The sequence below is a fragment of the Sphaerodactylus townsendi genome, linkage group LG04 (assembly GCF_021028975.2).
Source record: "Sphaerodactylus townsendi isolate TG3544 linkage group LG04, MPM_Stown_v2.3, whole genome shotgun sequence".
In the NCBI taxonomy this organism is placed as follows: domain Eukaryota; kingdom Metazoa; phylum Chordata; class Lepidosauria; order Squamata; family Sphaerodactylidae; genus Sphaerodactylus; species Sphaerodactylus townsendi.
The window spans coordinates 92,781,391-92,809,021 of NC_059428.1; the positions used below are offsets into that span (position 1 = coordinate 92,781,391).

The following is a 27,631-nucleotide window of genomic DNA, read 5'->3' on the forward strand; positions in this document are numbered from 1 at the left end:
TTACAACTATTCATAAGTTTATTCATATCAGTTTTACAAGATGTACATTCAAACAGGAGATTTAACATAATTCAACCGGGAAGCAGAACTTAAGGTGATTGATGGATTCATAAAGGAAGAAGTATGAAAACATAACTAAAATTATAAAAGATGCCTATTTTTCTTTAAATTTCCACAATAGCACAGGGCTATATAATTTAAAACAGTTGGTTTTAGACAGGGTGTTTTTCCCTATAATAAAATTCCCTTAAATTCCTGTAAATTCAAACTATGCATACAGAATTTATAACCTTCAGTGATATAGTCAATTATAGTGACTTCCCAAAATCCAGCTTAAGCAACTGCTTAAAAATATTTTTAATTCAAAACAACATCAAATTTACACTCAACATAATTAAAATAGTATACATTAAAACAAAACAATAAATAAAACATCCACATATGCCAATACAAAGAAAGAAAGGAATTTGCCTCTGGGATGCAATTTACATATACCATTGGCCAAGATTTATTAACGGAATGCCTTTCAATAAACTTTTCCCAATGCAAATTTGATATATTCTGTGTTACTTGGATGATATTTGTCATCTACCCCATACTGTCACTGAAGGCACTCTACTCATTTCAAGTGGCTTGGCACCCACAGGGCGGGGGGGTGCGATGCCCCGGGCGGAGCAGCAGCGAAGGTGTGGCCGGGCCATCGAGGGGGCATGGCGGGGGAGTTCTGGGGGCATTCCGGGGTTGGGCAGGCATTGCCACGACAGGGGTGCAGGGCACGCGTGCTCCCAAGGCGCAGTTTCCCCTTGCTCCACCTCTGCTCATTTCAGCAACAATACCACTGAATAGACAGAACAGAGTGCCCACCCCTCAAAAACTGATCCTTCTGCTTGTAGTTTGCTTGAGAAGTACATTACGATGAAGCAATTGATTAATCATGAGCTACTGGCTTATATTTGAGGCAAAATTTTGAGAGTGAGAAATTCCAGACATAACAGGTTGATACAAAACTATCATTTTTTAAAAAGTCAAAATGTTTGGTCATAATCCGACCCAAAATTAAGCATCATGAAGTGCTATCCTAAGCAGAGTGTCATTGTTTTGGTTTGGTTTGGGTGGAGTTTTTTGCCATCAAGTCATAGCCACCTTAGGGTGACCTTAGAGGGTTTTCAAGGCAAGAGTTTGGGCTTTTCATTGCCTGCATCTGCACAGCAACCCTTGATTTCTTTGGTGATCTCCATTCAACTACTAATCAGGACTGACCCCCACATAGTTTCCCAGGTGTGATGAGATAACGAGGGTGTGACTGTGGATCATATTGATAAAATCCTACTGCTTTCTCTGAAACAGTTCATCATGTGCCTAAAAACTCTAACTGAAATCGATGGAACTTGTGAGCGCTTAACTTTGGGTGAAGCACGCTTCAAAGTCATATCTTTCTCAAAATACTTTGACATAATTCCCTTTAACATCACCAGGCCAGTGTTTAGATTTCTTGTTTATTTCCAGTCCTTTCTGATTTATCGGTTTGTATTTCAAGATATTGATTGTACCATATTAATGTTCTTACTGACATTCGAATTCATGATGATAAACTGTAAACACTGCATATTGAGAGAAGAATACAGGACAGATATTTTGCAGAAATTAAACTACTTTCTGCTTCGACCACCATCAAGTATGGGGATATTTTCAGGCTGTAATCCTTTTTCTACTTATCTAGGAATAAGCCTTTAGCATAGCAAGGCTTACTTCAAAGTAAACATACATAGGCCCAAGATTCTGTATCCAGCTTTCATCAGAACCTGCCATTTCTATAATTTTAATACTGTATGCATTAAAACGATTAAATTGATTCTTTCAGATTAAGATAATGATAAGTAATACCACTTTAGTATTTCTGAATAACATCTCTTAGAAACAATAGAATTTCATGGCAAACAGTTCAAATATCAGGGGTCTGCATCATATCACTTAAATGAATTCCAGCTGCAGCGAATGTTAACGGTTTAACCATCATTGCAGTCTGAACTCACTCAAATTTTAGTCTCTGCTACCTTGATCTAGTGATCCATCCACACTACAGAAAGAGAGCATTAAGCATGCAATACAACCACTTCACATCTTTAACCCTGTTGCACCTGGGGAACAATATCCACATGCACTTTCTACATCTGCAAGAAAATGCAACCAGTTACTTGGGGAAACTTTTGGATTCCAAACTACACAACATATTGCGTCCTTGACTGCAGAGAAGGATTTGCCCTATAGACTATTCTGAATCAGGAAAACTGACAAAAGCATATGGAAGGAATGTAGACCTGCATTCTTTCTATCCAATTATATATGTACCCCTGCCCTCTTAAGAAAGGAAATTCAGAAACCACTGGCTTTTCCTTCTGCACTCCTGTTGATTCCTTCTGCACTCCTAATCTAGTTGGCCTAGATCATGAGATAGGTGGCAGGTCTGGAGAACTCTGCATATGCGCTGTGTTCTCCAGCTTGTTGCACTCTTTGTAGTGTGTGGGTTCTGGCTGACCTGAATTCCTTTCAGGTCAGCCAAAACTAACTACTTTTCAGCAGACCATGTTGCTTCCAGCTGACCTAGAAACATGGTGGGGCAACCAGAGCATATTCACGTCAGTGAAATTGCTTTAGAGAGAAATATCACACACATACACAGAGCACAGAGACCTTGGCACACTGTGTAGTTGGCCCTTCATAAATACAAGCCATAATAGCATGCAATTCCAGAGCCTATTTCATAAAATCCACCAAGGTTAGGTTGCAGCATTATTTTTCATTGTTTTAATCACTGAGATATTTTTAAAACGCAATGAAACACAATTTAGTCCCCTCTTTGCAATGCATGCAAGCTATCACTTCATTGAAACAATCCTGTTTTAAGAGTTCCCCATATATGAAAAGTTAGCATATGATATACATTTTGTTCTGAAACTTCATGTAGGATGTGATAGCTTTCCACAAGCAGGGAGCTTTTAGGATAGGGTTACTTTCAAACAAGTGACCCCCCCCCCTCTATCTTGGGATGGTACAGGTCCATAAGAACAGGTCTCTCTTGGTATGTCTGGATGCGCTCATTGACTGCTGGGCCTGGCAGCACGTAATGGATCATTCAATTTGTATTTCTGGAGTTTATAGCTTTTAAATTCTCTGAGACGGTAAAGAAAATCATTTGAACCTTGCAAATGATTGAATGTTCAATTCATTCCTTCAACTACAGCAGAAAACAATATATGAGACAGAGAGGCAACAGTGCAGCAAAGTAAAGTATGAATCAAGCCACCTATAGCCTGGATAGTTGGTACAGCTGCCACCAACAGAAGGCAGATACATTTCCCAGTGAATGTGCAAAATCATGAGCATTCTTTTGTTTCTGCTTATATAGGATTAGCCACTGGAAAAAAAAGAGGAGTTGTGTATGTATTCAGAGCTAGATGTAAAGTTCCTTTTGAAAATGATTGTCACGTTGATTATTCATTTGCTGAGTAAAAAAAACTACAGGAAAAAACTAGCACCTTCATTTTTGTCACTGGAGATAGACAAGTTATTCTAGGGAAGAGTGATATGATAAATCATTGATTCCAAGGGGAACAACTCATTTCTTTTGTTCCATTTTTTTTGTTTCTGATTAATCAGATTAGCAGATTTAGAAGCACTGAAAAAAACAGGGTTTTTTGGCAAGAGGCTGATCAGCAATAATACCAGAATGAATGGGCATCGCATGGGAAATGTGTCACCTCTAGCTGTCTAGAAAAAACTGCCTCCCAAGCTTTTGGAAGAACAATATCTGCTGTTATTGTTACATATTAAATGAAAACCAGGGAAATATTTCTGATGCTATCTGCTGCTCTGTTCTGTAGATTCTTCAGCGGTGGTTACTTCTTCAGTCTCCTGCAGTTGACACTCATCCCAAACCCTTTTCCTCTTTTCCAAGAGAGAGATTAACATTGCAGTCCTATGTAGCAGTATGCCAGTCTAAGCCCGCGAAAGTCAATAGTTTTCGACTTCAACAATTTTGCACAGGATTGCAGCGTATGTCTCTGCAAACTATGTGATGAAATGGCTAATAGCTGACAGTTTTCCTACACCAAGCTAACTTCTGTGCAGGGAAGAAATACATTACACCTTATGATGTAAAGTGAAGCAAATGAATTTATTGTGTAGCAAAACATGGACTGGGTAAGTGGCAAATGCATTTCTGGGAAAAATAAATGTACCTGCCACATTTTATAAGTGATATACTATTGATCAGGAATAAATGACATCCGAAGTGGCCCCTGCTAACTGGCAAAAACAGCAATTCCCCAACTCAGTCCTGAACACAACTGTCACAATCCAGTAGGAGCTAAGTTGTATGTTATGTGCACAAGGTGCGTGGATTTAACTGGGACTTAGCTGTGCATAACTGCACAATAGATAGCACTATGAGATGCAAATTCCATTCTTCAGCATCAGAATATAAAACCAACAGTTATCTTCTGGAAGAAAAATTAGTTTTGGACCAATTGTATTGTACTAACCAAGAAAACATCGCACCAGTGGTCCATGTAATCCAAGATGCTGCCTCCAACAGTGGCCAGTACTCCATGTTACAAAGCAAGTGTACAGAATTTTGCAGATGCATGAAAATGATTGCATGACATTGGTACATTGTTTATGAAAATAAAAGTATTATTGGCATACGAAGCTCGTACTATATGGGATTATCAGTGTCAGAGAAAATCTCAAGTTGGTATAAAGGTTACCTAATATAACAGAAATCTATCATATGGACAATGTCACACAAAGAAATGTGGCTGTTGGGTTAGGGGCTGAAGAACCTCTTTTACTAAAGGTGGCAGATAGCTCCCAAAGAGAATACGAAGGTATAAAACAGCAGATTAGCTTAACTTCCATTATTTTCACTAAAGATGGCCTTTTGTGCTTTGAAAAATCTGATCCTGGTTTTAAAGGGCCAAAATGGGTCCATTTAATGGGCTTAGCTGATTGACATATTAGTCATATTAAAAGTCAACAATTTCTTTTGATAGAAATAGTCCAAGACCTGGAAGAAAGGAGTTCTTCATTTTAAAGCATGAAATTCTGTAGCAGTCAGCATGTATTAATTGGGTATTGTATAATATGAATCTTTTATTAGCCCTCACACAGTAGATAGGGGTTCAGTTCTAGTGGAATGTATCTGTCATGTTACTTTGTCATATCATGCCCTAAATACTTGTAAATCTACCCCACCAAATATGTATTGCCATAGACTTCTGCTTCTTCATGCTGAATTAAATGGGACAATATTGACTGCATTGAAATTAACTGGATCCAAAAGGTCCCCTTCTCCCACCTACATGTTGAAGCTGTATGAGAAAGAGAAGAAATATTCACTATTTTCTGTGGTAGTATATGATTACTTCTTATTATAAATATGTTTTAATTTTCTCATTGTATATACAGGTTCATAAGGTATTTACTGCTTGACTCCAGTTTTTCTATCATTCTCTAGCATAAAGTACAGTCCAAAATTCAGCTTCTTGTGCTACTCCCATTAGTTGAATTCAGTGGGACTTTTGCACAAGACATTCCTTATAGACTGTGTTCTTTAACAGCTGCAACCTTGCACACTTACCCAGATTGTGCAGCACATTCATGCTACAAACTCAAAACCAGTTTAACTGTCATGGCTTTTCTCTAAAGAATACTGGGAACTGTAGTTACATGTCAATACTCAGGACATCTGCCAGAAGATTTAATGGTCTCAGAAAACCAAATTCCCAGGCTTCTCTGAAGGACACCATGGCTGTCAACCTGTGCAAAGCTGATTTTAATATTACAGTGTGCTGTATAGCTTATTTTGTTGTATCTACAAGCATACAATTGCAGGCAGGATTGCAGCTCTATTTAATTTAATTTTAGGTTTGCACTATAGTCTTGGCTTTACGAGGTACTGGGGCTTTCACAAAGAGGTAGGAAAGTCAGGAATCATGTATCAATGCTTAAACATGTCCAAAATAAAATCACTTTACACAAAATAAATATGTGGAGGAAGAGGGGATAAAATCCCAACAATGAGGTTACACGTTAGTTGGAAAATACCAACACTGGAAGGAAGAAGCAGGAATTGCAGATCTCTACTTTGGGGGGAAAATGCAATGATTTTTGTTTTCTGTCCTGTGGACACTGATCAAAATTAGCCATTATCTCAAACTGCAAACATATTTCTTTAAAAACAAATTATAAATACCCTGGAGGGAAATGCAAAAGCTGAATGACTTTATGACATTGATATTGAGAGGCAAAGATTCCAACCATTAGGCCTTGTTACTAAAGGCATAAACAGGGTGGTAGAAGTTGACAAGACCAGTATTTTTTCCAAAAGAAGCACCAGTTAATGCATTGGTTTAAAGGGATTTACATAAAAGTGAGGGAGATGGGTATAATTAACCCAGACACTTTGGTAATTTCAGTTCAAAGGATTTCTCCCATTTTTATGAGTAATGGTAAATTATACTATCTGATGTACTTAAAAGCAACTGATATGTGATATGTACAAATTTTGTCCTTTTTTAAAAAAACTCAGCCACTGAACTTGTCCACCTCTATATGCCACTGACTTGGTTGTTATTTCCTTATTTCAAAACAATTGCCAAATAATAATAATAATAACAATAATAAGGCGCCATTCCAAAAACACTAGGGCAGCACTTGAAACATCTTCAAATCAACAAAATTAACATCTGTCAGATTCAGAAGGCTGCCCTGCTGGGGTCTGCAAGAATACTAGGCCGATACATTACAGCTTCCTAGGCCTCTGGGTGAGGCTCAAATTGTAATGAAAGGCCAACAACCAGCTAAAGAACTGGCAGCTGTGATATCAAACAAAATAATAATTATTATAATAATTAATACAGACTTTTGAGCTTAGTGCCCAGAAATATGGCACGTGAACTGGATTCAAAATCATGGCATTTTCTCTTTTATATATGCAATTCATATTTATTTACCAATCTATAGAAGGCTCAGAACTAAATTATTTTGGCAACAAAACGGCAACTCTCAGGTCTGAGCACATAGGACCAGATTACAGTTCCTACAAAGTTGGCTATGAACAGAATAAGAATGTGCAGCTGTTTTTTTTTCCTTTTAATCTATAATATATACAGTATTGCACTTTACTGCACTTAATTGCATTTCACTAAAATTAATGCTGCATCAGTATTATGCCTTTTAAAGTGTGTGTCCATCTTTAACAGATGAATCGACCATTCTAGATCCTGTAAACCAGCATGGTTTTCTATTGAGAGATCCAGACATTTGGAAATAAAAGTGATGAAATAAACCTGTTCATATGGCATGAGCAATGTGGCTGGTTCAGATGGTACTTAATAAAACAGATGTGTACATAATTGTCCCCGTTACCACACATTTGGGTTTCTCTCTCTTTCTCTTTTCACACACTCTTCCACTGCTGTTTGTTCCATGCAAAAGATGTAGCCTTTTGGACACATGTTTGTGTTATTGCTGCTTTGTTTAAAGAAAACTGCCTTGTCTCAGATCTGAAATTCCACATTTAAATTCAAAGCAGTTCTGCAGCAGCGGTAGCAGCAGCAGTCCACGGTGATGGAAGAAATTCATGGGATTGAAATAATACTGTTGGCAACAAAGAAGAAACATCATCTTAATGGAGACCAGCCCCAAGGATACTTTTTAAGCTTTCTTGTTTCAATGTAATTGGTGATTTTTCAAATGGTGTTTAAAGTTAGGCACATGCACAAGATAGCAAAACTGGCGGCAGCAGGCGGCATTGGGCTGACAGGATGATCACTTTGGCCAGGGTCAAACTCCAAGTGTTCCAAGTGGCACAGATTTCACTTGGGTTGATGGGTTTTCCCCCTCACTGACTTTCCTCCGAAGGTTGTCTGGATTTTTGTTCTAAACCGATGCATTATGTCGGGATTCAGGGTGTTCTCTCCCTATTCATCTGGCAGCAACAGAACAGTTTAATAATTAGCACTAAGTGCTCTTTTATAAATGTGATGGTAAGGTGGACGAGTCCTTCAGTTCTCAGATCAACTGAATAAGTTGCTGAAAGGAAGAAGGGAACAGGACTGGCCAGTGCGGATCATCTCTAGAAGTACTGACAGGCCTTTTGAAAAGTAACAACTGTCCAGATCCCAGCCAAGCTTGGAGATGGGCTAAAGGAGATGAGGAGGGAGAATTATTGTCCATCCTTGGCAACGAACAGGCATCTGGGAAGGAAATGTCAAAGCCCCAGGGCCTCTGCGTGTTTCCTGGCCTTCAGCCTCAAATCTGCAATACTTGAGTTTTTGCTGTTGCTCTTTGCAGCTGCAGCCACCACGGCAGCTGCAGAGGCTGAATCTGCCAATGAAGCAATTGGGAGTCCAAAAGGGGGAGGAGGGAACATCAGGTAAGGGGCATGCGCAGCCAGGTGAGGGTGGAGGTGAGGGTGTGCGTGGGTGACTCCTTCCAGCTGCAGCTGAGCTTGGACCTGGGAAAAGAACCACACAAGAGAATTAGACCCAGTCTGCACAATGCAGCTGACCACGTTCCTGGATAGTGATGAGATATCTGGCAAATACTATGTAAAAGATAATATGCATTGCTGGTGTAAAAGGTTTTTTTTAAAAAAAATGTCAATTGCAATGTGTGTATGCCTCTCATAGCTCTGGAATTTCCATATCCTATGACTCTGTGCTAACTAGCCAAAAGAAGTTGTGGAATCCATCACTGTGAAGGAGAATCATAGACACACAGACAGAGAGATGTCTCTGCTCATTCAGATGGTCTGGAAGTAGAACTCTGTGGGCATATACTAATAAAAGTGTCGTTCTGGAAGCATAATGCAAACTTCTCTATTTTCCACATGCTTAAAAAGGCCCACAAAATCATCATGAAATTCTTTAAGCTGATGCTTGCAATGACAAGCCATCAAGCCAAGATGCCAAATGCAGATGATAACTCTTATAAATGAACAAATATATCAAGTGGAAACAGATATTCCCCTGTGATTACTATATTGTCTAGACTAGACCTTATATGGTGGACAAAAGGGCAGGTGTAATCCTGTTCAGGTGTGGCTTTCCAAAGGAGACGACAGAGAAACATAGCTCATAGACCCCTTGAATTCTTGGGCATTTTCTGTGGTTGGAAGTTCAAAGGGTAGCCAAATTAGACTGTGACTACCAACATGGCTCCTTCTAGACAAGTACAATTTTATTTTTGAAGTCCACAAAACTCATGCTGGGATAAAGCAATGTTAGTCTTCCCAGTGACACAAATAATCACTTATTGTGGTCATTAAATAATTGGACATTGCAGCACTGCTTTGTATGTCATTTCAATGAACTGGGTGGCTTGGTGTGGCAATGAGTGGGCGTGGATTTCCTTTAGGGAGAGCTTTCCTTTGGGGTCATGACTTCCAGCCATCCTTCCAAGGAGTAGTAGATATTAATTAGCCATAAGTTCATGCATAAGAAATATGTTTCCTTGCACAGGGAAGATACAATGAAAGGAAGACATTCTCACATGGAGTCAAAACAAAGAGGAAACAAATGCTGTTAGGATGCATTTACAGTGTATTTAAAAACTGTCTTCATTCTAATACTGTTCACAGGATTTGGGCACGGCAACCATCAGAAATCTACCTTCCAGTAATCCTTTCCTTGTTACGTAGCCCAGAGACAATGCTCAGTTCCAAAGGGATGGTTATGTTGATTTGCTGTACCAAACCAAAAAAGAGTCTTGAGAAATCTTTTTCTTAAAAAAATACTAAATATGGCATAAATAAGAAAATGCACTGTTGGACAAAGCTGATGCCAGAATATTTGTGTTAGTCCTCAAAGTGCCAGAAGCCTCCTCTTGGTTTCTCCCTCGGTGTTCATACAACTAATAACTACAAGCACAAATTGCCCTTGCTTGACTTTTCTGACAGTTAGCTCATAACAGACATGAACTCTTCCCCTCCTGGAGTCTAGTTCAAGGTCCCGTCAAAGAGGCGCCTTCTATCAATAGCTCAGACAAAGTTACTACTTCCAGGGAAGACAGGAAAGTTCATTTGTGTGTATGTCTATAATCTCCAGTTTAATTCCGGGGAGGTGGAGGCAGAATTAAGGTGAGACTAGTGTTGGACAAGGATCTGGAAGACTGAGATTCAACTCCCCACACTGCTATAGAAGATTAGTGGTTCACCTTGAGCCAGTCACACACTCTCAGCCAACAACCTGGGGCCTTGTGAGGATAAAATGAAGAAGAGAGCTATGTAAGTCGCCACGTGTCCCTGTTAGGCAGAAAGCTTGGGTATAAATAAACGAATAAAGGAGAGGCTGCAGTTTTAATAGATTAACAGTGCAATCCTAAACAGAGTTACATTCATCTAAGTCCATTGAAGCCAGTATTCTAGAAAGGTTTAACTCTTCTTAGGACTCCACTGTAAATAACTATGTTGCAGCTGATGTCAGCACTCCCAAACCTTAACAGAAACACTTGCAGCCCGAACCTCTGCAAACCCTGTGCACTTCAGGGCATGCTTCAGCTAAGACAAGGGAGTGAATCTGTGTAAAGTTCCATACTGTTCTCTGCTGGATACATCCTGCTGCATTCTCCATCTGGTCTCTTCTCCTTTTTCCTATTTGAACATTTTCTGGGTTAAATGGCTATTTATAGCCACCTATAAACACGCTAATAAGGGATTAGAAATAGCTTAAGAGGCTTAGCTCACCCTGCATTGGAGAAGATGTCTCCAAGGGTTGTGAAGTGGAAATACAAATGCCTGTACATGCTTGTGATTCAAATTATCTATTCCCCACCTGATGAACTGTGCTCTGACTCAGGAGAGTTCATGCTGGATTGCATTTTGTTCATCTTTAAGGTGCCACTACTAGACTCACTAGAGACTACCAAGCCCACCCAACTCAAAGTGCCAGGCCTGGTGTGTGAGGCTACGGCTATTCAATACTTTAAATTTGTTTCTGTTTTTTAATCGCTAAGTGCAGGTCAGTTAGCCTTTGCATTCATTGCAAGCACATTTCCTTTTCCCCAAGATGAAAGACTGCCTGTGCATTTCGCTCTACATCTATAGACATGAAAAGGGCTGGATAATTTTTGAAAACCATAAACACTGTTAATGGGGGGGGGGCCTTGACCAGACACACATGTGTCCTGTCCCCTGTCTTGTCTGGGGGTTCATTTCTTCTCTCCATCTCCTTCCTTGCCTGTTGCAGGAGAAATCCATTCTATCCCTGGAAAATAGGGACACTTCCTTGGTCAATTTTGCTCTCACCCATAAGAGACAATAGAGAGAAAACTGAAAACTGGCAGTCCAGGCTATTCTGTGTAAGGGGGGTGGGAAGGAGGAGGAGGAGTTTGGATTTATACCCCACCTTTCTCTCCTTGTAAGGAGACTCAAGGTGTTTTACAAGCTCCTTTCCCTTCCTTTCCCAGGATTTTGTGGTCTTTCCATCTTCCAGTTGTTCTTTAAGAAACCCTGGGGAAACAAACTGCTTTCCTGGCGCCTGGGGCAACACTGGTGCTTCTGCAGAAATCTGCCAATTTTATTGCTTGGTTTTCGTGGTGGGACTTCCTTCTTCCTTCCCAGACCTTGAGAAGAAGTCTCTGCCATGTCTCCATCGAGGGATGTCATCGAGTGCCAGGATCTCCAGGGACGGCAGGATCTGCCTGCCCTCCCATACAGGACTTCCTGCCTGGAGTCAAGTTTTTTCTGGCTTTCATCTTGTGGCCTTTGCTGACCTGTATCTTATATGCGGCATTTCTCAGCAAGTTGGAGAGGGGGGCTTTTTTAAAGTCACACCAGGCTCTCTGCAAGCACCCATGTGACCACAGAGCGCCTGTGGAGTCTCAGGTACGTCTGACTCTGTGGATGTCAGGTGATGCTGCTTTCCCCAATGGATGGAGATCAAGGCTATCTCCTGGAAGGAGGGAGATAAGACAGCGGGCATTTCCCCACTCAGCATGATCCCCCCTATGCCTCCCCCCTATGCCACGCGCTTCTCTCAGCGCACGGGATCCCTGGTGCACGCCCGGACGTCCCCACGACCCCGCGCTCTGCACAGGGTCATCAAAAGGCGCCCTTTGCAAGAGTTACATTCATCTGCCGCACGCTGAGGGGTGAGGGATGCCGCGCGCTGAGGGGGCGCGACAGCAGCAGCTTCGGGGCAGCTGCACTGTCACCGCCCCTCTCGTGGGGAGTGCGGGGGGGGGGGTCCCGCGCTACTTGCGTGGGGCTTAAGGTAAGTGGGGAAAGGCTTGCCGTTCCAAGCGCCGCAGCTGGCTCGGTTTAGAAAGCTGGCAGCCCTCCTGAGTCTTGTCCTCCGTCATCAGCAATGCGGAGTGTGATGCGGCGCATTGCCCGAGATGCCACCGCAGATCTTGGGAAGGAGGCAGAGACGGCTGCAGCTGATGGAACTTCTAATCCTATCCTCCTCTCGTCTCTGCACCCCCACCTCCCAAACACCTTTCTCTTATCTGTAGCTTTCAGTACAAATATGTCTGCCTAGTGCAGGGGTAGGGAACCTGAGGCTCTCCAGATGTTCAGGAACTACAATTCCCATCAGCCCCTACCAGCATGGCCAATTGGCCATGCTGACAGAGGCTGATGGGAATTGTAGTTCCTGAACATCTGGAGAGCCCCAGGTTCCCTACCCCTGGCCTAGTGGATGGCCATCTCATAGATCTGATGATGTCAGCTCTAACTCACCAAAAGCCAAGGCTGGAAGTCAGTTTGTAAGTTGCATGGGGTGTCCTGCTATAAACCCCTTCGGCACATGCAGAATGATGCATTTTCAATCCACTTTCAATGCACTTTGCAGCTGGATTTTGCTGTGTGGAATAGCAAAATCCACTTGCAAACAACAGTGAAAGTAGATTGAAAGTGCATTATTCCACATGTGCCGAAGGGGCCTTAGCCTCCCAGAAGCCACTTTGGAAGTAATCAGTACCATCCAAGTGACTCCCAACAGGCTCTCCCTCATGAAGGGCCCCAAGTCTTTGGCCCTGCCTCCCTACTGCTAACCCATTCCTCCCTGCCCTATTTCTCTCATTTATTCATGTTTTCTGCTGTCTCTTGTCAGACTAATGACAAGTTTTAAAGGTAAAACTACACTAAGGCACCTTCCACACATGCAGAATAATGCACTTTCAATCCACTTTCAATGCACTTTGCTGCTGGATTTTACTGTACAGAATAGCAAAATCTACTTGCAAACAATGGTGAAAGTAGATTGAAAGGGCATTATTCTGCATGTGCAGAAGGCATCAGTATGATGTAGTGGTTGAGAGTGACAGCCTGTAATCTGGGGGATCGGTTTTGATTCCACACTTCTCCACATGAGCAGCCAACTCTAATCTGGTGAATTAGGTTTGTTTCCCTGTTCCTACACATGAAGCCTGCTGGGTGGTCTGGGGCTAGTCACAGTTCTTCGGAACGCCCTCAGCCCCACCCACCTCACATGGTTTCTGTTGTGGGGAGAGGAAGGGAAGGAATTTGTAAGCCACCTTAATTCTTCTTACAGGTGAAAAATGCAGGCTATAAATCCAAACTCTTTTTCTTCTTTCATTTTAAAAATAAAACTAAGTCTTACATTCCTTTGTTGCAGATTGGAGGCTGTTTTCCTGACATGCTAGCTTTCTCCAAATGGTTTTGTTGGGTTTTTTTTTAAGGGAGAAGCATACAGCTGTACTAGCCCTTCCATCACTAGTTTGAAGAACTACAGGCCAGAGCCCATTTCACACCTTGAATGAGAACCAAGCCTCTGTTTGTCAATAGCTACACGGGTGACTTTGAATCTTTCTACCTAATTTGTTGGGTGGGCAAAGGATTGTATTGGTAGGATCCTGACAAGAGGCAGATTGCAAATGCTAGAATATCCAGGAACCCGAAAGAAGTTCTGCATTTGGGCTATAGCAGAAGGTACCTCTCAACCGGTGTTACTTCATCATCCTAATCCTCACTGGACAGACAGCATATGCTGGGCTGTGTGATGATTAAAATGCTGGACGAGGCAATCCCCCCCCCATGGAATCTTGCTGGGTGACCTTTGACCAATACACAATCTCATCCTAGCCTACCTCACAAGGTTCTTATGAAGACAGAATGGTTGAGGGGAAGCTAATTGCCATCAGAGAGAGGGGGGGGAGGGAGGGAAGGAAGGAAGGAAGGAAGGAAGGAAGGAAGGAAGGAAGGAAGGAAGGAAGGAAGGAAGGAAGGAAGGATATATATATATATATATATAAATTAAGATACTTCGAGACTCCTGAGTAAGGAGAGTCAACTTCCCAGCCCTATCCGGAGCCGTGCGAAAAGGCTTCCAAATACGGAGGGCGTGGCTTCCTGGCTCCACCCCCTCGTCCTTACAGCCCGCTTGGAGGGCGTGCCTATCAAAAGCCCCGCCCCTTTGCAACCTGTATTGTCAGGAAACGTCAAGGAAGGCAGGCAGGTGAAGGGATTAATAGGAAGAAAAACGAGCTACCTGCTGGAAAGGCATCCTCAGAGCGCCCATGTTGACGTAGGGCGCCACTCGGCAGGCGTCCAAGTGGCTGGCCGTCCCTAGGATCACCCCTGCAAGCAGAGAGACGCCTCGGGTGAGGAAGGAGCCCGGCAGAGCCCGACAGGCGCCCTCCTCGTAGTCCCTCCTCGCTGAGCTGTACCCACCTTTATGCATCTGGTTTTCTTGCTTTCGGCATTTGGCTCTTCGGTTCTGGAACCAAACCTTGCAAAGAGAGAGAGAGAGAGAGAGAGAGAGAAAGGGGTTGTGATGGCTGGACCATCAAGGGGGACCAGTCTGCAAGCTGGCAGCCAAGACCAAGTTTGATCCTGGGCCCTTCCAAAAGCTTCTTACCTCGCAAGAGGCTCTGAGCCTTCTCCAGGACATGGGGCAAGGCTGACACGCTTAAAACAAAATTGGACGGGATGGGTAAACTGATGACAAGTGGTTCAATTAATTAAAGACGAATGGTGGGTTTTTTCCTCCATTCACTTTCTCTCTATCCAAGCACAGCAGATGGGGGCACACATATGATAGCTGCCCCCCCCCCCGATGTGTGGGCGCAGTGCCAGATCTACAGCATAGCCTCCCACTGGGCGTCGCCAGAACACACACCACGACATCAGGGCCACACGAGCACGCATTTTTCTGAGCACGCATATGGCCTGCCTTCCCCAAGGATCGTGGCTTCCTGTTGCCATTAGGATGCAAGAGAGAGAAATGCCACCAAGCAGCCCATTGGATGATCAGCAAGATAAATGGGTTGCAATGCGCAAGGTTCCAGCCGACACAGAATTCCTCAGCAGGCAGTTGTGTGAGAGTTGCTGGCTCAACTAGTTTCGATGGATCGAGTTGGGAGGGCCCCATCGAAAGCAAACTGTAGCTGGCGCTATCAAAGAGAACTGGGCAAGCATCTGTCAGGGACACCGTTTCTATTTTTAAAAAATCCCCAGACACACACACACACACATTTTAATCGCTTGCGTGATCCCTATTCTTCTACATATTGTTACGATGCCACTAATCTGAAAAGCAAACTTTGTCAAGAGCTGCTGGTGTGGCCTTGAAGAAAGTCACCTGAGCGTCAACCTTCGGGTCACCAGCGATAAAAGGAGTTAGTCACGGTTTTAAGCATATTTATTCTAAAAGTGAGTGATTATTTCCGTGGTAATTCCTTACCAGCAAGTGTATTTAACAGTCCCCATCCTACGCAAAGCGACAGCCTTTTCAAGCCCATTGACTTAAATGGAAACGGAAGGGTGTCTAAGAATGGCGACCATAGTGACCTTCCTAGCAGGGTTCCTGAGACTGAGGCATTTCACTGGGTACACAGAAGGAAAGGAGAAACCTGGAAGTCACTTCGGGTTTACGATGAAGAGAAAAATAGGCCATAAATGAACGAAATCGTGGCACAAGCCATGGCAGAGGTGTTCTCCCTCCGATAGACTTGAGCCTGTGTGAAAACCCACCACACCCAGTTGATTCCGTCCCTGAAAGCCTTAGAAAATACATAGACCTCCCAAAACCCTATCAAGTGGCCCTAGAAGCGTCCCTATAAGGTCAGCCAAGAGGGCCAGCCAGGACTATTTGGGATTGGATGTGAAGGGTCCGCAAATCCAGTTTTTGCCTTAAAGACTCCGCAGTCTCCTCTGAATGACAGTCCTTGACCTTCCTTTTTACCACCTCCTAACTAACCTTCTCATAAACGAGGCAGAGCAATCATAACCATATGAAAGGGATCATTGGTGCGCTGGGCATCTGGCTATTTTTACCGCGAAGAATACAAGTCACTTTGGGAGCAGAAGCCGGGAGTTTGCGCCAGGTCTAGATGCTCCTGGCCTGGGGAAAGAACCCCCCTGAACTGCAACCAGGCAGAGGCTTCTCCGCGCCGGCGCCGGCACTGTTCCCAGACTTACTGGCGTTCCTAATACCACCGGCCACGGAGTCCTCCCCCCGGAAGTGAGTACCTCATGGCGAGGCCAGAAAAAGTGATCTGCCAACAAGCCAGGCGGAGAATAAGCAGTTCAGGCTGTGTTATGTCGGAAGGAGAGCAAGCACACACACTCCACATGCACACCCGTTGTAGTAGGATCTGAGGGACTCATGAACACCTGGTTGTTGCGCATCAAGAATCTCGTTTGGAAATACTTTTCCGCAACACAAAATCAGACGGATGGAAGGACATACTGTGGGCTCCGTCTGCCCACAGCCCTGCAGTACAATATTTCGGAGCTGACAGGTTTCTGAGACCTTTACCTTCAGGAAGGACTCCCTGCGCCAGTTGGGCAGCAGAGAAACCTTCTGTAAGGACTTTTACCAAAGAGAAGGATGGAAGTTCAGCGTATGTGTTTAAGCGCCTTAGTTTATTTGGATTTTATTTTCGCAGTACTTTTAAGCGTCTTTCAGAATCGGACTTCAAACACTCTATAAAAGTTGTAGTTCTCGGGAGCCGCTGGAGTAAGCCAGTAAGGCCCATTCCGCACATGCAGAATAACGCACTTTCAATCCACTTTCAAAGCACTTTGAAGCTGGATTTTACTGAGCGGAATAGCAAAATCCACTTCCAAACAATTGTGAAAGTGGACTGAATGTACATTATTCTGCATGTGCGGAAGGGGCCACAGATCCCACAAAAGCGTCATAGGAGCGGGAGGCCAACTGAATCTCCTTTCAGGACCACACTCAGGGGCCAGAAGAACTTCGCCGACCACTGACCGGGGCTCCATTCCTACAGAGCGGCCCACAGGGCGTCTCTCCTCCTACTACTGGGGGGGGGGGGGGGGGGCGGAATCCGGAAGAAAAGAAGCCCCACTTTGTCTCGCATGTTCAGCCTTACCCCCCAATACAGGAAAAGTGCTTCTGTGGCGTTCCCTATTACGGTTTGGAACAGATTTCTTTTAACTGCTAGTTAAGAACTGTTGATCCACAACTGAACTAAATCCAAAAATGTGGAGTATTCGTCTGTAATATGTTTCGTGGAAAGAAGTCCCTCTCAGATCAGTGAGGGATTACAGCCAAGCGCGTGTAGGCGTTTACTCGGAAGTTATAGCTGTAGAATAGTGGGAATTACTTCCGTGAAAACATATCCGGAATGCGCGATTTAAACCGGTTAAGGGTACAATCCGAAACCAGCAGGGACTCCTAACGATTCCCACATTTATCCAGCCGTGACCCACCAGACCCGAGGGAATCGACGCAATTGAACTGAATCTATTTATTTGTAAAATATTTTTATTCCGCCTTTCCTCTTGGCTCAAGGCGCCTTACAATAATAATTAAAATAATCCCCAGTCAAATCCAAAGCAAACTGGCGGCAGCGCACGCCTATGGCACGACAAGGGCCTCTCTACCAGGGAGTAAATTGCATGGATTAAAGTGGGTCTTACAAATACGTACAAGGTGCAGTGTTTTGAAACATCTACATGTTTGTTCAGAAATCCTACTGTGTTAATTGGGCCTTACTCTGAGGTCTTTGGCTCTATGGTGGCCTCCTTAATCACTTGCATGGAAGTCCACTCAATCTCTGTGAATTAATTCCAATTCAAACTGAAGGACCTCCGCGGGGTTCATTCAACAGGTCTCCATTTGATCCCCAGTTGTAAATATATATATTTTCAATCAGATCTGGGTGCTCCTACTACAAATCCCACTATAAATCCATTTAGACCCTGATTTCTCTTTTCTGCGCCCCTGCCGAGTTGTTGTTGTTGTTGTTGTTGTTGTTGTTGTGTGTATTTTAAATCGACTTCTTTCCAAATTCGGGTTTAAGGAATTACTTCTAATCCTGCCATCCCGGAAACTACAGTCCACTAATCCTCCCCCAATTCCGGAAACTCTCCCTTTCCTCAGCAAATGCAGAACTTGAGGGGTGCCCCAGCGTTTCCCTTGTGCGCCCAACAGCTCCGGGAGCGCGCATCAGCAGAGAGCAGCGCATTTTTATGGACGGCTGTTTTTCCAGGATGCAGCCTCTGGTCTCAGGCTCCGCGCAGCGCCCCCTCCCCACGTGAGTCGTTCAGCGACCCCGCCGCCGCCGCCGCCGCCGCCGCCGCTCTGTCCCTCCTCTTCGCGCGTGTCGCCCCTCGCCCAGTCGCGCGTCCGGGTTAATTAACACTAACTGCGCCTCCCCCCCTCCCCGCCGTGCCCGTTCTCGCCTCACAGCTTTTCTTGCGCGCCCTTAATGATGGCCATTTACAACGGAGTAATTAGTGCAAAGAAAGGCTTCCAGACGCACTCATTATCCGAGGGGGACTTCAGCGGGACTTGGCCTGCTTGGCGCTGGAGGCAGATCGCTTCACACACACACACACACCCTCCCTCCCTTCAGGGTCCCTAACGGAGGATGCTTCGAGTTAAGAGGCGCAGAGTGGAGATGGCTCGACCCCCGACGGCGCCCGGGATCGCACACACCACCCAGGGTATCCCTGGGCCAAGGACAGGCGCTTTCCCCGGGTCCCTTCCCTTCACCAGCACTGCCTTGGCTTCCCCCAGCAGGGGAACACGCAGGCAGCTTTTGACAAGCGAGGCCGACCCGCCTCCCTGGCCTCCCTTGAAGCCTGTGGAGTTCGGGCTGACTCGCGCGTCAACCCTGAATCGCTTTCCTTCCCCCTCCCTGCGGGCAAAGCCTATTGATTTTTATGGAACTCCGTTTCACAAGGGTAGGGGTTCGCCGCCCTCAGCCCAGGCACCCCCGACTTGAACTCGGGGTTGGCTCCTAGCTCCTTTGCCATCACCCAAGTTCCACTTCCCATGAATTCCGCCCCCCCCCCTGCTTTTTTATCAAAAGGAACTATCGGAAAGAGGGAGGTTATTTTGCCACTGGGATCTTTTAGAAGGCGCCTTAAATACCTGCTGCGACCTTTCATTGTTAGCGTGAATTTTCAGCAGTATTAATAGCACCCTCAGTGCCAAGAGGCAAGCCCTGGATATTCTGTTGCTCGTTTCTTTTAAATCCAGATCGGTTAGTCCGGGTTAATTAAGCCAAATCTTTTAGCATTCCCTAGTTCGTTAGTAATTCGAAGGGGACTTGCCAGAACTTCCGCTTCCCCGATGGTGCGGACCACCGAAACCTGGTCAAATATATCAAAGAAAAAAACTCATCGGGCAGTTAGGATGAGGTCCCGGGGTGACAGGAACGATTCCGCCACTGCTGCCTCGAAACAAACGCGGGTCAACGAAGGGCAGCCCCCTTGAACAGGAGCGGTGTAGCAAACTAGCCAGGAAAATCCGCCTGGTCGTCTAAAACACACTGACAAATGGCGGGGGGCGGGGGGGGGTTGCCGTCCTCCAGATGCCTGGTCTTGGCTTGCTGGATTGGGAACCGCGGCACAGGGGTGGCTGGGAAACCTCATTAAAGGGGGGGCTCAGGGGCCGCGGGGTGGCCTTCCCAGGGCGCCGTCGGGAGCGCGCCCCTTCCCTTGCAGCTCCGGATGGGGGGAAAGGGAAGAGGCGGATAAACGTGATGGATTAGCCTGCGCGCGCCGCCCTAATAAATCAAGCCGGGTGTGATTCCCGATCAATTCCAACGAGTCATGAATATGCTAAGTAAAGCGCCGGACAGTGTTTTAGACAGTTATTTCTTCATTAAGGATCACTCAGTGATTTCTTTCACAAATGCTCTAATCTGATTTCCTTTTGATTTCCATTAGAGACAGTGAATAATGACATTTAATTTAGCCCTGCGCCATAAAACCCGGAGATATTTGCTCGTAATTGAATTACTGCCTGCTCCTCACGACGGTCTCATAACTTTCAATTATAACCCTGACAGCTGGGCGATATGAGTTGCGGGTACAACACTAAAAATAAAAGGTTAATAAGGAGTCGCTACCGCAGGAGCTTCCAATTTATTTACAGCACTTTTCCGCACTAAATTGAAACGGGATCCTTTTAACAACAAGGGACAGCCCGCTGCAGTCTGGGATTAGGAAGCTGTTCTGCCGGTATTAAAATATCTTTAGGGTTCTCCGCGACACACACACACACACACACACACACCCCTTTCCTTTTTCTTCCTTCTCTTTTATCCCCAAGAAGAAGCCGATTTGGCGGATCAAGCCGTGTTTATGTTTTGATTTAAGGATTCTCTGCAAAGGGGCTCTTTGCTGGATGGCTTATTCTCTTCCAGTCGTTTCTGGCGGGCGGGGGCTGGGGCGAGGAAGAATCGTTTCCTCGTTTACAATTCCCACCTGAATCAAGATAATCATGTGAAAGAATGAAAAAGACTGACAGGGGAGGGGAGAAAAGGGGTGGAATATTTCAAGCCCCGCAAACACTCGAGACACCAATTTTCCTGTAACTATGAATATCCTGTTAAGGTGCCTCGCTACTCCGGTAATAAACTACTTGAAAGGAAGAGCGCAGAATTCAATTACAAGTAATTTATTTTTATAGAAACGCTATCAGTAATTTATTTTTTATAGAAACACTGCATCAAGGCTCTGGCAAGATATTATAGCGCCTGGGCTAGCAGGAGCTGGAAGGATGACATAAAAGTTGATGTCCCCTTCAGCCAAAGTGTAATCTTTTCATTCATTTATCTTGGACGGTTCGATCAATCTTCGGCGGCGTAAGGTGGGGAGGACCCCACCGGCTCCTTCACCTTCAGAGTATCCCCCCTCCCACTATCCTCTTTTTAAGGGCACCAAATCAACCCCCACCCTAATTCTCTTCACTGGGGTTTTAGGGTTTTTTGTTTGTTCGTTTGTTTTTTAAAGAAGAAAACTGGCCCAGGGAAATTTAACACACACACACACTTAATGTATTAAGGGGAAACCTGTCGAACTCCAAGCCTTGTAAAAGTTAAGAGATCCCAGTTGAAGGGAGAGATTTGGGCACCGGAAGTTTTCGGTGTCCAAAACCTGGTTCCCACCATTGATCTTTACACGCAGGCGTTTAAAATGCGCCAGGTGGACTACAGCCCCCCTGAAATCAATGCGACGATGCAAGCAACGTATTGAAGAAGAATTGCCATTAGATTCGCTCTCTGACCCAACTCCTTAATAGGGAAATCGAAGAACCCTTCCTGACAAGAACAGGAGCCCCAACCGTGCTTGTCTTTCACTACCCCCACCACACCCCCACCCCCGGCGAGCCAGTTCTGGTCCTCGTCGGTCCCCTTTTCTCTGTAGCGTCTGCTGGGAGAAATCGATGCGACCCTGATTGCTCCAGTTGACCACCTAATTTGTGCGTGTCTGTTTCCTAGTCCGCCCTCTAATAAACGATCGCTAAATGGGGGACGTTTTAAAAGAATAAATAGCACAGATCCCTGCGCCAGCAGCTCAGCGAAGAGCCAATTCTGTAGGGGATTTGGAGACGTTGTATTTTAAGGGAGGGGGAACGCACACACCCGCTCCAGATAGAGGCCCATGAATTGATGCCCTTGTCAGCTGGAGGGCCGCTTCCCCCCCCCCCCACGCCGCTCGGGATAATCCAGTCCCAAAGCACCCCACCGGCCTAGCTTGATCCGGACCAATTGTTCTCCGGAGTCGCCTCCTCTGAGAGCACGCGGACGTCGCCTGCCCCGACGGCCCCAGATCCGGAGCGAGGCCAGGAGGGGTCTTTTCCCGCCCGTCCCTCTCGGCTTACCTGGACCCGGGCTTCGGACAGCCCCAGCCGCTGGCTCAGCTCCTCCCGCATGAAGGCGTCCGGGTAGTGCGTCTCGTCGAAGAGCCGCTCCAGCTCGTTCAGCTGCTCCAGTGTGAAATTGGTTCGGCTTCTCCTCTGCTTCAGTTTAGTCTGGCCGTCCTCGTCTTCGGATTTCACGTCCTCCCGCTTGTCTTTGCACTCGTAGATCCCTGCAAAGGAGGAGCAAACGGACACCACACGGTTGGACACCAAAGGCCCTGGACCCGGCCTCTGAAACTCTGGGGAGCCCCCGAACAGAAGTTTTCCTACATGACTTGTTAGTTAGTAAGTCTCCGGACTACACAGAACGCTTCTTCGGACCGAAATCAGGTCTGGTGTTCTTCTCATGCAATGGATTTTTGTTTGACAGTGAGTTCTCAGAGTCTCATCCCATGTTTGTCAGACCAGATTTTTTTTTAAGTCTAAAAGAAGCCTAGGGCTAGTGTACATTTTCTTTCCCCCGCCCCCCTCCTTAGAAACAAGTCTCCAACCTCTAGCTAAGGTGATCCCCCATCCTAGCTGAGCGCACACAGCTGGTCACTTCCAGTGCCTGAAGACCCCGGCTGGCCAACAGGCTAGCCTTTGACCATCACAGCTATATGATGGCTGGCCTATTTTCCTGATTGCCAAGCCTGTACACAACAGAGAAGAGTTATAGCGCCGGATGTCCCCCCCCCCCCCACCTTCAGCTTGGAGGCGATTTAAGTCCCAGCGAGCTATTAAAAGAGGAAATGACACCCCTCAGCTAACGTCAAGGCCCTGCTGGGGGGAGGGGTATGTCCTCCTAGCTGGGTAAAGGATGCCCGGGGGTGGATCGGGGCCTCTGCCAGCCCCGGAGAGATGTGGGAGGGAGGGGTATGTTGCTTTCAAAGGAAGGGATTGAGATGCCAGAGCCAGACAGAGAAAGGGGAAGGATTTTTTTTGAAACCTCTGCAAGGACATTTAAACCTCTGCAAGAGAGACGTTAGTCAGGTAAAAGGGGAGCCCTACGTGAAAGCCTGAACTATGCCGGGCTCCGATGGCCGGGCTGAAGGAAGCTTCCCGGTGGCTACAAGGCGACACAGAACTCGGAGACTGGCAATTTGGAACCGGAGCCCTCCAAGAGATCAGGCCAACAACAGTCCCCAGCAGGGTCCCCTCTGCCCTCAAGGGTCGCATCCCTATTTGAAGCAACAGGCCCAGCTCGGAAGGAAGGAAGGAAGGAAGGAAGGAAGGAAGGAAGGAAGGAAGGAAGGAAGGAAGGAAGGAAGGAAGGAAGGAAGGAAGGAAGGAAGGAAGGAAGGAAGGAAGGAAGGAAGGAAGGAAGGAATCCTTTGCCAAGAAGCCCGGATCAGAGGGCCCTGTGGAGACACACACCCCTTCCCCAAGACTCCCAAGGAGATCTCTGTCTTTGCAGCAGCTTCCTGGCCCTTCTCTCCCGCAGCCCTGAAGACGGGATGACCTGCTGGTCTTCTGCGGATCCCTTCTTTTTCCTGTCCCGCGTCCCGCTTTGGCAAAAGGTCCCATGTCAAAGTGACGGTGACTGGGGGGAGGGGGGTAGAGATGACTTTGAAAGGGTCCCTGCCCGCTTTGAAGGCGCCTGGAACTAGGAAGCGGGAGGGAGGAGGGGGCTTTCAACGTAGCTCTTATCTTGGCATTTCTGCCTCTCGTTTCTCAGGCCCCGGGAAAACGCCCCAAAGTGACAGGAGCATCCGACCATACCCCTTTATTTCCTGGGAACTCAGTCCTAGGAAGGTCCTTGGGAGTCATATGCTAGTTCAGGACATTTGAGATGGTAACTTCCATCTTTTGGCCACCACAAACACAGCAGCTCACCAAGCGATCCACGGAAGGGCAGATTTCAGCAGAACTGAGAATCAAGAGCAAACTACGTAAGGATCGGGGCCAAACACGGTGGCTACTTTTACTGTCTAGCTCTGTTTCCTGAAGAATATGTTTTCCTTTTCTGTGTCCCCCCCCCCCCTCCGATAAGGCATCACAATCAGCACCCAGATTCACTTGCATAGGAATGTAGAATTGAAATCAGCACGAATTTAAATCAACGTGAATTATTTCCAAGAACACGAGGTTAGGGTGGTAATACTGGACCTCAGCAACCACTTCCTTAGCGGGTAAAAGCCTTTGCTTGAAGCGGAACACGCTGAAAAATAAAAGCCGTTTCATATTCCCGTGCAGGTCTCAAACAGCTCTCAAAGCGAACATCATCAAGGCGAACATCTACGGCGTGGACACTATCAGAGCCATCTTTCCATTTTGTTTAGTGGCCACGTTATTGATATTTTCCTTGCAAGAAGATCAGGGTTCTGACATAAAAGGGCAGGATTCCCCGAGATGGTTCTGTGTTGCTTTTTCCTTTCTACTGACTGGCTGTGAAATTGGTGAGGCAAAAGGCACACCATTTTAACACAGTATGGTCGCGAACAGTCAGACCTCTCAACAAATTATCCGGAAGTCAGTTACACTTATTTCAATAGAACTGACTTCCAGACCGGTGTGTTTCATCGCATCATTTCCCCCTTTCATGGATGATTGAATGGCTTCTCTCCTTGCAATTCTTTTTGATGAATACAAGTCTCAACCTTCCAGTCATTCACAAATATGGTAATGATTTTGTTTCTGCAATGTTTACCAAGACAATCGAGATAGACATCCTCTGTGCTATTTGATCTTTAATATTTCAAATGCTGACTAAAATCGAATTATTATACATAATATTCTAGAATATATATAAAATATATATTCAAGAATAATATATTCAATAATAAATTCAATAATACATTCAATAATAATAATATATTCCAAATATTGTATGTGACTGTACAGTGTGCATCTATTTGCTCATCTTTCACTATCACACACTAGACTGTTAAGCATGTCTGGGTGTGCATATTAAGCAGAATTCAAACCATCACAAGGACTTTAACGTTTCCCCTCTATGAGAAAGGATTTAAAAGATACAAAAATACGGAATGATGAAAGGTATACAAAGACAGATATTTCATGGAACCTGCGGTTTCTGTTGACAAGGCCTTCCTGGGAAATGGTGATTTTAAAAAAGAAGAACGGGAGCCCTGCAGAATATCTGAAATACTTTGATACAGCGAGGCGGCAATTCCAGAGGCCTGTTATGATTTCAGGAATTTAAAGAGAGGAATGAGACAACCGGGGGTAAGAGGCCTCCCCGACGATTGGGGGTTCAATTGTCCCTCCTAATTTAAAAAACCTCGCTTGGTAAAAGCCCGATGGCCGGGCACTGTTGGATTCCACCAGACGAGCCCAGGAGACACAAAACCTGCCCGAATGGACGGTGGACAAACACTTTCTCAACTTTCCCCTCCCCTCCCCTCCCCAGCCCTGGCCCATTTTCAAACAGCTCTTTCTTCGGGAAACTGTGAATGAAAAAGAGCGATGGGGGGAAGAGGGAAAACTCGATCTAACGTCAGGGACTCGAGAGGAAGGAACTGAGAGAGGGAGAGAAGGAGAGAGAGAACACCGGGTGGTGTTTACAAGAGGGGGCGTGTTGCCCCCCTTCTTTCCCTCTGTCTTCAGCCCCCCTCCCAGGCCTCCGTGACCCCCCAATTTCATGCACTTAAACTAATGGAAGGGACTCCATAGAGGCGCAGTCCAACAGATGCCCTTGCTCCCTGGTAGCGGAATCTCGGGCACGAAGCGAAGGGCAAAACGACACGGTTCCCAGGCTGGGAGCTCTCCTTTCGGCCTCGCCTATTGTTCAGAGCGGCCCCGAAGTTTGCAACTCGCTCCTAGGATGCCTTCTTTCCCAGCGCCGGGAAGTTTGGCCCTCTACAGCCGAGGGACCCCAGCCTGGGATTCAGTGGGTGGGATTCGGGGGGGGGGGGGGCGCTTACCTTCGGCGGTCCTGCCGGCGTGGTTGAAGTCCTTCAGTTTGTCCTTGTCGCTCTCCGGGTGCTCCTTGAAGAGGTGCACGGGGCAGTGGGCGCCGCTCTCGGCCAGCTCCTGCAGGCTGGCGGCGTCCGAGGCGGCCAGGTCCCGCGACCGCGCCAGCCCGCTCTCCAGCACTTCCCGGTAGGTGATGGTGTCCTTCTTGGCGCCGGGGCCGCCGCCGCCGCCTACCCCGCCGCCGCCGCCGCCGCCGCCGCTGCTCTCCTTGCTCTTCTGGTCGAAAGACTTGGAGACGAAGGCGGTGAGCTCCTCCATGGCGAGGGCCGAGCGAACCTTAGCCACGCCGAGACCCGGCGGGGTGGGGGTGGCGCCCACTCCCGAGAGCCGGCCGCGTCCTCTGCCCAAGGGTGCCGGGGCGCGGGCGGGTGCGCGCCGGGGTGCTTTAAATCATCCTGGCTCTCCGGCACCGGCGGCGGCAAGACAGCGCGCAAGACGGGGCGCTGGGTATGGGGCGAGATCCCTCCTGCTGTTATTTATGCCTTTCAATTTGAGATCCCACTATTTATACCGGGCTACCTCGGCCCGGCCCCCCCAGCCCTGGCTGTCTCCAGCAATTACTGCCTGTTCCATAGTCGCGGGCGGACTCGGAGGAGCGCGCTTCCCCACCTCAGGCCAGCAATTGGCTTTCTTTGCATTTCATCACGCTTTGGCATCCCTGGCCCCTTGATTTAGGGGAGAGCCAAAGAGCTGAACCAGAGAGAGAGAGAGAGAGAGAGATCCAATGAAACTCTCCCCCTCCTCTCCTTCCCCTCCCCCAGCCTCCACCCAAACAGGTATCTCTCTGCGTTATCCCCCACCCCACCCCACCCCACCCCACCCCCGTGGCCTGCAGAAACGAAACACAGCCCCCCAAAAAGTCCAGGAAGACTTGATTGGCTCGAAGGAGGCCGTTTGGCTTAAGGACCGCACTGGAAGGGAAGCTTCGTCCGGTCGCTGGTGCGAGACACCCGGGAAGGGGGAGCAAATGAAAATCTGATTGTTCAATTAAAAAAAAAGGTAAACGTCCGTGCCAGCTTGGAGGCGTGTGTTTCTTGGAATCGGGCGCTTGTCGCTGGTTTATTTATTTGAACCGAATGCGGTTGCCTTCCCAAATCCTTTGCAATGTTGCTTTCTTGATTCTGGGAAGGGACCAGGGAGGTGGGGGCGGCGAGGAAGCTAAAGGCGTTTGTCTGGTTTGTAAAGGGACTTGTAAGGTTTGGAGACGTAGCAACATGGGCTTTGTTTCTACAGAGGACATCTGGGAAGGTTCGGGGAGGCCTGTTAGTCCGTCACAGCCAAGACAACCCCAAAGTCTGGTGGCTCCCGCTTGGGGGAACTTCCCGGGCCAGGTGCTTCTGGCCGAGTGGGTCTCCCTTACGCCCCAGGCAGGGGTTACCAGACTTTCCAGGTGACACGGGGCTCTATTTCGATCTTCCTTGTACTGTTTTGGCGCCTGCAGAAGGCCAGAAGCGTCCCATATATGTCGAGCTGTTTGGCTGTCGACCTATCGTTAGAAACCTCCCGTAGGGGACTCTTGCGCAGGAGAACAGTCTGCAACCACGACCGCTGCTGTCCATAAG

At 46.6% G+C, this 27,631-nt stretch overlaps 1 protein-coding gene across 2 annotated transcripts; it reads right to left on the bottom strand.

Annotated features, from left to right (window-relative positions):
• SHOX (short stature homeobox) lies at positions 1-26,722 on the bottom strand. 2 transcript variants are annotated; one of them, XM_048494619.1, is made up of 5 exons: positions 26,018-26,722; positions 22,113-22,321; positions 14,696-14,753; positions 14,514-14,602; positions 1-8,518 (listed from the first exon to the last, which is right to left on the bottom strand). In XM_048494619.1, the coding sequence occupies exons 1-5, from the start codon at positions 26,325-26,327 to the stop codon at positions 8,273-8,275; spliced, it is 912 nt and encodes a 303-aa protein (XP_048350576.1). In that variant the 5' UTR covers positions 26,328-26,722; the 3' UTR covers positions 1-8,272. The 2 variants fall into 2 exon arrangements, with proteins under 2 accessions (XP_048350576.1, XP_048350575.1); XM_048494618.1 differs by having other exon boundaries at positions 14,511-14,602.
• Positions 26,723-27,631: the final 909 nt, after the last annotated feature.

What these genes read in the sequence shown, in the direction of transcription:
- SHOX (XM_048494618.1), bottom strand. Translation starts at nt 26,327, where the DNA reads ATGGAGGAGCTCACCGCCTTCGTCTCCAAGTCTTTCGACCAGAAGAGC. An exon ending in CGCCGGCAGGACCGCCGAAG is followed by an intron (nt 22,322 to 26,017) that starts GTAAGCGCCCCC and finishes CCTCCTTTGCAG; the next exon opens with GGATCTACGAGTGCAAAGAC. An exon ending in TGTCCGAAGCCCGGGTCCAG is followed by an intron (nt 14,754 to 22,112) that starts GTAAGCCGAGAG and finishes TCTCTTTGCAAG; the next exon opens with GTTTGGTTCCAGAACCGAAG.